The 11699-nt window shown below is 40.8% G+C and overlaps 1 protein-coding gene across 1 annotated transcript; it reads right to left on the reverse strand.

Annotated features, from left to right (window-relative positions):
- Positions 1-10477: 10477 nt before the first annotated feature.
- Positions 10478-11407, reverse strand: LOC128491643 (olfactory receptor 11L1-like). The gene has a single exon (XM_053463960.1). The coding sequence runs from the start codon at positions 11405-11407 to the stop codon at positions 10478-10480; it is 930 nt and encodes a 309-aa protein (XP_053319935.1).
- Positions 11408-11699: the final 292 nt, after the last annotated feature.

Genomic DNA, 11699 nt, shown 5'->3' on the forward strand with positions numbered 1-11699 from the left:
TCGTTCGTCCAATCATGGTGGATTCTTTTCAACGTGATGCCTGGGACTCCCCGCCTCTCCTGGTGTGATGGAGTATACAAAACGGGGGGAATCTTGCCTCCTCCAATGTGACGAAGGAACAGGGCGGCATCTCGGAGAAGGGAATACACAATCCGACCTCGCACCACTTCGAACGTTGAAGGATCAAACCTATCTGATCGGCCGTGAAAACACAGCGTCAACCATAAAAGTGAGGCATCGCTTAAAGGTGCAGAAAAAAATGCAACGTTCATTCTGTCCATAGACTGGGCAACGGAACAGGCTCACGGGCCCGGAGTTCATAGGCATGGCAATACAAAAAAGAATAAATAGAAAAAATAACGAATACATAATGAGTAAATAAAAATGTAACCCCTCAAGGGATTTTAGTGCTTGCTGCAGTGTTACTGACTCACCTGCAGTTCTTATGGCGTGACCAGCAGATGGCGAACTGCAAAGCACATGGATGAGTTGAAAAAGGGGCCATTGTCAGAGGTGAAGAACTTTTTGCTGAGAGAGAAAGAGAGTGAGAGAGGCCTAGGAACAGAGGCCTGCTTGAAATCCATGCTCAGAGGAGCGCTGCAGCATCCTGGCAGAATCTTCCAGCAGATAGTCAGAGATACAGAGCTGTTTGCAGCAGAGTTGGCAATGAAGAGGTTAAAAGCTGAACTGTCCTGATTGCAGACGGTGGAGTTATAAGCCTAAAACCTCTTCCCCGTCTCCACAACAGGGCGGCCTGAACTTAGCCACACACCAATAAAAGCTTTTGATCTCCAGTCCAACTGACATACTGAAGTTTCCAATACAATTCAACCCATACTGTGCAGTAAGTTACTTATGGGCCCCAACTGTGTTATTTGCACCAACTAAAGGTACCCAGCGGCCACTAGGGCGAAGATTAGGGTGGGCCGCAGTGATTGTTGTGGGTGGGTGAACCTCATATTGTATATTGCACATTCAGTATATTTCATTGTACTGTACTTCATGTTTTTCTGTTACGTTTATGCGTGGCTTTTTCCTGTACAATACAAAGTTCATTTTAAGTTAGCCCTGTGTCAGTTTTATTAATCACTCGGCTATGTTCCCAACAGGAGCTCACATCCATACCCTGGATGCTCCGTTGGGTGGAGGCACTGCCACAGTTATGTATCCCAACTCCCAGGTAGCGGAGGCTCAGGATTGGCTTGCAGAGCACAAAGAGGTGACTGGGGTAAAGGACCACAGAGATATTGGTGGGCCTACCCAAAATCACGTTACAAAAATATATAATAAATAGGTAAAAATACATGGGACATCGGTAGTAGAAAGTTGCAAGAAGTTGCGGGTCAGCCGAGTGATCGTGCGGTCTCTGCCAAGGTGGCCAGCCAGGGGTTTGAACGTCACCCAAATTGTGGGATTCAACCCCCAGTACTCAGGCTGTCTGGGCTGTGCTGAGCGATTAAGAGCTCCACCCAGGTTACTGGAGCTGCAGCCACATTCAGTCTCTGGGCCATTTATAAAATAAAACACCTTATAAAATCTAAACTTCACACGAAAATATTAGCCTGGTAGCCTGGCCCTGTGACAAACCCGTTGTAGACCAGTGCAGTCTGCCTTTACCTTCTGGACTGATTATATTTATGTGAGGCACATAGAGAAGAAAATAGACCCAAAATGAAAAACGTCAATAAAATAGGGGGGACCTAACTGAAAACTGTTGTGTATCTCACTTCAAAAGTGTGTGTGGGACTATTATGGATTGCTTGTCTCTTGGTCGGACTGCACTACCTGCCTTATGCTCCCATCTCAGTCCTGACACCTTTTCACTGACATTTTCAGAGACAATACATACGTTTACCTGCTAAGCAAATTGAAAATGAATGACTGTAAATCCAATAAATTCTTGCCTTCTATATGAAAAGCAACTTTCCATAAATGTTCTAAACAGCCATAAATATCTTAGCAAACACAGAGCAAAACCAATATTATGATAACACAAAGTGGTTTCTTAAAACAATGTTGTTTTATTATTTTATTAAAATTTTCAAGGTTCTTAAATGAAAAATACCAATCACAACAGTTATGGTGGGTAAAGGTGATGGAAAACCATTCCACTTAAAATTAAGGGAGTAGTAGAAGCATTATCAAACTCTCATCTACATTGTTTAATAATGCTTCTACTACCCCCTTAATTTTAAGTGAAAGGGTTTTCCATCACCTTACCTGAATTTAGACAAAGGCTGTCTTGTACGGCGGGCAATTACTTTCAAGGGATCCATGTATAAAGTGGATATAGAGGCAAAAGGTGATTATTGTTGACCTTATTTGCATGCGCCTACACAGAACCCCTTGTGGTTGTGGCAGCACCATGAGATTTCTGAGGGAAAAACAAAGCCTTCTGGCTTGTCTGGTGTCTGTAGATGAGTGTTTAATAATAATGTGTCTACTATCCCCTTAAATGAAAAATAAATTGAGCAGTAACAGTCTTCTCTGAAGGAATAAAGCTCTACAGTCCATATGGCCGGCATACATTAGGGCAAGGACATGATGGTTCTCATTGTACTCACATAAAGGTATCCCATATTAATGAATCTGTGAGTTATTTTCTGAGTAGGAAAGAAATGGATGGTATGGATACTTTACTCATGGAATTCAATATTCAGTTAATCTAAAAGACTTGAAATAAAATGTGCCACCAAAGCCATAGCCATCTACTTAAAACATCTACGGCTAACCGGCCTGTCGACTCAACACAGTATCTTTAATGATCTGTACTCAATGGATCCAAAGAAGCAAAACCAAAGGAATTATATCTTTTTATCCGTGCTTCTGATATCACTCATACTCTTTGATGGAGAAGATGAAATTCAGTCACTCACAAATCACAAATTTGAAAGATGCATGACACTTGTAGTTCAATCTGCTTCCTCATTTTACCTGCAGTTATAAGAACTCTCTTCTCTTTTGTCCAGAGCATTTATAAGTCATTTACACCACAATAGGACATGCTGGCTTCTTTATGAGAGCCTTGAGATATAACATGGAGAGTGGTCAAGATGGGGAGTAGATAATCAAGACAAAAGTAACAATGTCAGAACATTTTGTAGCATATTTATATTTTATTTTTTGAAGCCCCAAGGTCAGTGGCTCGGCTGTAAAAAAACAAACCACGATGGACACCAGGTCCCTTTCCTTGTTTCTTGAGGGGCTGCACTCTACGAAGGCATTTGTGACCCCTTCCTTCCACCCCTGGCCAGAAGGCGTGTAGGATGGTCGAATCTTCTTGGTCCTTCCATCCAAAGGAAGGACCACTGAAATCTTCATCCGATCCCCCCTCCTTACAAGAAAAGTGGAACCTTTTCAGGGGGCCCGACTCCACCATGGCATTTTTGGTGTCTTGCTCAATCCGTTACCCTGTGCCCATAGTCTGTGTTGCTATACATATTGTGAAAGAGTTCTTGGGCAAAGTACATCAGATAAATGAATCACTCTTATGTGTTAAGTAATTTAATGAGTTATTACCAATATACTGTATATTGGTTTCAAATTATATTATCAAGTGTAACAATTTTGTTTAGTGAACACAATCAACTAACAATGTGGGGGGAAACTTTACAATTTTGTGTAGCTAGAATTTACCTGACAAGATCTGGTCTCAATTCCCCATAATATCTCATCTAAACTAGAAATGAGCTTTGAATGCCAGTAACCACACGGGTCAAAGAAGAAAACCCAATTTTGCCGTGTTTATCTCTTCTTCTGTATCTTTGAAAGAGAAAAGCAAAGGACAGATAATTTAGATTTTTGGGCTCTTTGACATAAACTTTTTCAAACTTATTTTGATATCCTCATTCCTAAGACTGTATATAATCGGGTTAGAAAATGGGCATAGCATTGAAAATAGAAGAGAGAATAATTTATTAATAAGAGAATGCCTTTTGGTGGGGGCAATGTAAACTATTACTAGAGTCCCATAGTAGGCGCACACTACAATCAAGTGGGAGCTGCAAGTGGCGAAGGCTTTCTGTCTCCCAATACTGGAGGAGATTCCAAGGATGGTAATAAAAATGGAGACATAAGTAAAAATAACAAAGAAGAATGGGACACCAATGCAGGGGATAGCCAACACAAAATCTAAAAGTTCAACAAGAGTATGCTTTGAACACGACAACTCTATAAGGGGAGCAAGATCACAGAAATAATGGTCAATGACACGACCACAGAACTTTACAACAGAAAGGAATGGGACAACAGAAGATGAAGATATACATGACAAAAGCCAAGAAATGAGAATGAGTTGGAGGTAAAGCCTAAAACCCATGATGGACGTGTAACGCAGGGGGTGACAAATGGCCAAATACCGGTCATAGGACATTGCTGAGAGAAGGAAACACTCTGTGGCTTCTGAAATAGAAAAAAAGTAAAACTGAGAGATGCAGCCAGTCAAAGATATTCTGCTTCCTCCATTAATTATAACATGGAGCATGTTGGGGACTATGATGGTGGATACAAGTATATCGCACACCGATAACTGAGTGAGGAAGAAATACATGGGAGATTTCAGCCTCTGAAACTTTGCCACCAATATAATAATCAGCAGGTTTCCGAGTAATATCAAGATGTAGAGCACAAGGAACAGAACAAACAGAACAACATTTAAAATCTGTGGATTCTGAAAACCCAACAGCAGAATCTCCACCACTTCTGACTCGTTGAACATATTCTGCAAAAAAATATTTGAGCTGAATTTTACTAAACGCACATTTTTTTCCACCCTACCCCTGTAGGGCGAAGTTACGCTTGAATAATTGTTGTAGAGGAAAGCAGATAATTTGGTTGTTTTTACACCAAGATGATGTTAACGTAGTGATTGTTGCCAAGTTATTAAGAAAATATTAACAGTAAAACCAAGTTATTCTCTGGTTATCCAGTCCTCTTCAATCCTCCAAATACTGGAAAAAGCAGTCAAATTTTGAGATCTTGAGATCAAAGATATTAGAGGTTTCCAGTCTGTATCCAAAACCTGTTAACAAATTGGACATAACAAGAAAAGTTGACCAAATCATCTCATTTTAGACTCGATCGTGTGCATTTCTGTTTTAATCCAGCCTGAATTACAAAATGTCATATAGATCATTATACTGATTGTAAAATTATGAAAAAACCCATAATAATGTTCCATTGGCCAAAAAGTGCAATTTATTTGAGAAATCAAGAGAACGATTTTGGTCAACATTCTGGACTCACATATCTGCAGTTCCAACTAAGACATCCAAGAGAAATATATGGAATATAATAATATAATAGAAAAGTAGAGAAAATAATCTAAAATATTCAATGTTTTTAAATTTTGCCTGGTATTTTAGTAAAGAGACAAAGGGAATTACCAAAACAAAATAAATGCATTTAAAATTCCATACTAAATAAGCGTTATTTAGTTGCATTTTATTTCCCATTTTTACCATCAGATTAAAAATATGGAAGCTTGATGAATGTATCTCTCCGCTGCATTCTGTTCCACCACCTGGTAGGAAGACTAAATAAAGGTCTTCTCCAATATTTTGATAAAAATCAAGCAAATTTGGAAATGTTATTTTCTGGTAAGACCCGGCTTAGTTTCTGTAACCAGAAATTCCGTGGGATAACAGACAATAAGTCTTTCAGAGGTCTTTATACTGTGCAAAGAACATGACGTTGTGTCTGTACAAGAACACTGGGGATTTGCAGAGAAGGAGCCTCGTTACAGCAATAATGACAAATCCCAAAACATCTTATTAATTTGTAACCTGAAGTAACCTGAAGATTTTGATTTTTTTGTATTACAGCATGCTGTATATTATTTGGCATCTAATGGTGATAAAAAAAGTTTTCATAATCTGCTGCTTAATGGCAGTATTATGGGTCAAGAAGGCAAAGAGCAGAGACCATTGGAGATGTATAGGCGGAAGGGGTTACATGACCCAGCCATGCTTGGGGTCAACCATCGGTCAGCTATCCAGTCATCAGCTGGAGTGGGGTTTATTTTGTTTTTAGATTACAGCATACTATATATTCTTTGACATCTAATGGTGCCAGAAAATGTTTTCATAATTTGCTGGTTAATGGCAGTGTTATGGGGCAAGAGGATAAGAGCTGTATTGCGTAATTTCAAAGTAAATGATTGACCACAATTCTAGTCGAACAGGTCTATTCACTTAAGTGTGAGCGTGAGTACTTGCATATGTTGGACAAAAGTCCAGCTCGGACATTCAGTAAAGCCGACTGGCAAAAAGAATACAAGAAAATCAACTTGCGTACACTTGCATGTATTCATTCTCCATCCATTGTGGTTAAGGCAGGCGAAGAGTTATGTGATCCAAACTTTACAATCTATGAGAAACCCGTCTTACTGACAACCAGATTGTTCTGCTTTTAGTCCTTTTACTATCCTCTCCACATCAAGGATTTATATGCATATTATTCCTGGGTTGGGGTTGTTCCAGGTTAAAGGAAGGTTTAAGTCAGGCCCGGACTGGGACCAAAAAATAGGCCCGGGCATTGCAGACTGAGCAGCCCATTTTTATGAAAAAACATATATGTACATACACATACATAATACTTGGTCATTCAACATAGGAAGCCTGAAGCCACAATTTAGTGTGGCTAAGCCTTGAAATAAATATTATAGAGAAAATAATTATCTTTTCCACTAAATGATTTCAGGGCCTTGAATGTTTTGTCCCCTGAAGTCACTACAAATTCAGGAGGGCATTTTATCTCTGGATAAGTAAAAATGAAATAGTTCCTACTTTAAATTAAGGAAACAGATAACCAAACACACCCACCAGGACAGGCTTTTCCACACCGACACCCAAACACACACCAGGACAGGGTCTGCCACACCAACACCAGACACACACACACCAGGACAGGCTCTGCCACACCGACATCCAAACACACACACACCAGGACAGTTAAAAAAGAAAAAATGGTTCAGCACTCAACTCCCAGGAAGCTAGCAGGAAAAAAGGGACAGAATAAACCCTCTTGAAGTATATGAACACAGAAAAGAATCGCAGCGCTCCAATCAGCTTCCGGTCCTTGGGTTACTTTGTTCAGAGAATGCAAAACAAAAAAGCAATGTTTCGGCCAAACAGGGCCTTTTGAGCTTGACAAATGCCCTGTTTGGCCGAAACGTTGCTTTTTTTGTTTTGCTTTCTCTGAATAGAGTAACCTGAGGATTGTAAGCTGATTGGAGTGCTGGGGTTCTTTTCTGTGTTTGTACACACACCAGGGCAGGCTCTGGCACACCAACACCCAAACACACACCCCAGGACAGGCTCTGCCACACCGACACTCAAACACACACACCAGGACAGGCTCTGCCACACTGACACCCGCATCCGGAGGGTTTCCACGGACGTTTTCCCTTTGGTATTGATTTATGTGATGGCCGCAGCTGGCCCTCTTGTGTATTGATGCTGCCAGTCCCCACGTGTATTTATACACTCAAGAGAGCCCCCCCATTGTGCATGTATGCCCCCAGCCAGCCCCACTTTAGTATTGATTTATGTGATGCACTGATGCCCCAGCCAGCACCCGCTTGTGAATTAATGCCCCCACACCCTTGCGTATTGTCCCGTCAGCCAGCCCCACATTGTGTATTTATGCCAGCCACCCCCTTTAGTATCAAATCAAACCTGGCACCCAGATCTGCCTAGGACCCAGATTGGAAGAATAGGACTTGCCATCTTTGCCCCAAAACAGCCTGCATGTGGCATCTTTGGCCCAAAAACAGCCCGCATGCGGCATCTTTGCCACCAAAACAGCCCGCCTGTGGCAACTTTGCCACCAAAACAGCCTGCCTGTGGCATCTTTGTCCCCCCTTACACATCCATGCTATCACACAAACATATTAATCCAGAAATATTTATTCACTAATTCACAGATAATCATTCACTCATTCAGATATTCATTCATGCATTGATACTCATTAATTCCCTCATTCAGATACTCATTTACATATACTCATTCACAAACATTCATTCACTCACTCCTTCACAGATATTCATTAATTTACTCACTCAAGCTCAAATACTCGTTCATACAGCCTCCCCTTACCTGAACAACTGAAGATGTAAAAGTATGTGCCGCTCGCAGACCAACCTGTTCTACTGCACAGGGGAAGCAGATGCGCAGCAGGGTCATGTGACTCTGTTGGATTCCTGCGTCCCCGGCTCTTGCTCGTCTGCCCAGTAAGTAGCGGGCCCCCGCGGAATTGATCGTGGGGGTTGCCCAGGCCCCCTAGAGTGGCAGGCCCGGTCGCAGTTGCTGCAGGGTTAAGGGGCAGGTGCCCCTTTTGCCCTGCGTTATAGGCGGCCGATGACCAGTCCGGGCCTGTTTTAAGTAAATGGTTGGCAGATGTTCCCCATATATAACATTTAAGAATCTAGATTTTATATGAGGATCCTATCATCCCCCTGAAAATGTTTCTAGAAACCTTCTGAGATTGCTAGATTTCAGTGTTATTGTATTTTAAATGTATACTTACTAATTAGAGTGTCAGGCCTCCAGACCAGCACTCATGCAGCTCAGGTGTCCCTTATCTCCAAGCCCTTGGGATTCACCTTGTGTTCCTTGCTACAGTTTACTGACTTCACTTGAACTCTCGGCTTGATTTTTGGCTTAAAACCTGGATTATGCTGTTTGTCTCCTCTCCCACAACCATGGCTTGTTAACCCGTTGTGAACCAGTGCAGTCTGCTTTGACCTTCTGGACTGATTATTGACTTATTACGGTTTGCCTGCCTCTGGGTCGGACTGCACTACCTGCCTTATGCTCCCATCCCAGTCCTGACACCTTTTCACTGACATTTTCAGAGACAATACATACATTCACAAGCCCTGTTATGGAAATTGAAAATTAATGTCTGCAAAACCTTGTTTTTCTCCATCCGATAAATTCTTGCCTTCCATGAGAAAAGCAACTTTCCCAAAACAGCCATAAATATCTTAGCAAACACAGAGCAAAATCCATATTATGATAACACAAAGCGGTTTCTCAAAATAAAAAATCTTTTTTTATTATTTTATTAAAATTTTCAATGTTCTTAAATGAAAAATAAATTGAGCAGTAACAGTCTGCTCTGAAGGAATAAAGCTCTTCAGTCCATTTGGGCAAGGACATGATGGTTCTCATTGAACTCACATGTCATGGTTTGCCCACACCTGAGCTAAAGATGTCCCATATTAGTGAATCTGTGTTTTCTGAGTAGTAAAGAAATCTTAACTAAACTAACAACTCGACTTTTAAGGCTAAACCACAATGCCACTCTGCCCCATAATATGCCCTTTTACCCCCTAAATGCCAGAGTGGCATATAGGGGTATTAGGCAATTCTGGAGGCAGAGTGGCACATAGGGGGTCAAAAGGCATATCAAGGGGCACAGTGGCATTTCTAGGGTTAAAGGCATACCATGGGGCACAGTGGCATTTAGAGGGTTATAAGGCATATCATGGGGCACAGTGGCATATAGGGGGTATAAGGCATTTCTGGGGCAGAATGGCAAGCCAGGGGGCAGATGCACATAACTGGGGGGGCAGGTTGAAAATAAAAAAAGGAAATAAAAACAAAATATTTTTCTCAATCATAGCTTTTATTAAAAAAAAATTGTTCACATAGTTAACATGAATTAACATTTACTGGTAAAACTTTTTTCCTATAGGGTCGTCTTATATTCTTATATTTTTCTTTTTTATATAAATTAATATTAAGATTGTGGGGGGTCGTCTTATAATCGAGCAAATACGGTATTGAAGCCTCAGGGTCAGTGGCTCCGCTGTAAAAACAAAAAAAAGTGCCAAGTGCCAGAAAACCACGATGGACACCAGGTCCCTTTCTTTGTTTCTTGAGGGGCTGCACTCTATGAAGGCATTTGTGACCCCTTCCTTCCACCCCTGGCCAGAAGGCGTGTAGGATGACCAAATCTTCTTGGTCCTTCCATCCATGGGAAGGACCACTGAAATCTTCATCCTATCCCCCCTCCTTACCAGAAAAGTGGAACCTTTTCAGGGGACCCGACTCCAACGTGGCATTTTTGGTGTCTTGCGCAATCCGTAACCATGTGCCCATAATCTGTGTTGCAGTACATATTGTGAAAGAATTCATGGGCAAAGTACATCAGATAAATGAATCACTCTTACGTGTTAAGTAATTTCTTACTATTACCAATGTAAGCATTGCGTTATTACCAGTATACTGTATATTTGTTGCAAATTATATTATGAAGTGTAACAATTTTGTTTAGTGAACACAATCAACTAAGAATATGGGGGAACAATATGGTGTATCTAGAATTTACCTGACAAGCTCCGGTCTCAGTTCCCCATAATATCTCATCTAAACTAGAAATGACCTTTGAATCCCAGTAACCACTCAGGTCTTCTTCTTCTGTATCTTTGAAAGAGGAAAGAAAAGGACAGATAATTTATGAAGATGTATTTTAGATTCCTTTTGGGCTCTTTGACAGAAACTTTTTCAAACTTATTTTGATATCCTCATTCCTAAGACTGTATATAATCGGGTTAGAAAATGGGCATAGCATTGAAAATAGAAGAGATAATACTTTATTAACGTTAAAAGAATGCCTTTTGGAGGGGGCAATGTAAACTATTACTAGAGTCCCATAGTAGGCACACACTACAGTCAGGTGAGAGCTGCAGGTGGAGAAGGCTTTCTGTCTCCCGATGCTGGAGGAGATTCTAAGGATGGTGATAAAAATTGAGACATAAGTAAAAATAATAAAGAAGAAAGGGATACCTACACCTGGTATGCCTATGATAAAATCTACAAGTTCAGCAAGAGTATGCTTTGTACAAGACAACTCTATAAGGGGAGCAAGATCACAGAAATAATGGTCAATGACACGACCACAGAACTCTAAAACAGAAAGGAATGGGGCATCAGAAAATGAAAGTATACATGATAAAAGCCAAGAAATGAGAATGAGTTGGAGGTAAAGCCTAAAGCCCATGATGGACGTGTAACGCAGCGGGTGACAAATGGCCAAATACCGGTCGTAGGACATCATTGTAAGAAGGAAACACTCTGTGGCTTCTGAAAAAGAAAAAAGGTAAAACTGAGTGATGCAGCCAGCTAAAGATATTCTGCTTCCTCCATTAATTATAACATGGAGCATGTTGGGGACTATGATGGTGGATACAAGGATATCGCACACCGATAACTGAGTGAGGAAGAAATACATGGGAGATTTCAGCCTCTGAAACTTTGCCACCAATATAATGATCAGCAGGTTCCCAACTAACGTCAAGATGTAGATCACAAGGAACAGAACAAATAAAAAAGAGTTTACATTCTGTGGATTCTGAAAACCCAACAGCAGAATCTCCACCACTTCTGTCTCGTTGAACATATTCTACAACTTAGAAAGAAAAAAGATTTGAACTGAATTTTACTAAACTCACATTTTTTCCACCCTACCCTTGTAGGGCGAAGTTGCGCTTGAATATTGTTGTAGAAGAAAGCAGATAATTTGGTTGTTTTTAGACCAAGATGATGTTAACGTAGTGATTGTTGCCAAGTTATAAAGACAATATTAACAGTAAAACCAAGTTATTCTCTGGTTATCCAGTCCTCTTCAATCCTCCAAATACTGGAAAAAGCAGTCAAGATGATGTTTCGAGATCTTGAGATGAAAGATAGAG

The sequence above is a fragment of the Spea bombifrons genome, chromosome 4 (assembly GCF_027358695.1).
Source record: "Spea bombifrons isolate aSpeBom1 chromosome 4, aSpeBom1.2.pri, whole genome shotgun sequence".
Lineage (NCBI taxonomy): Eukaryota > Metazoa > Chordata > Amphibia > Anura > Pelobatidae > Spea > Spea bombifrons.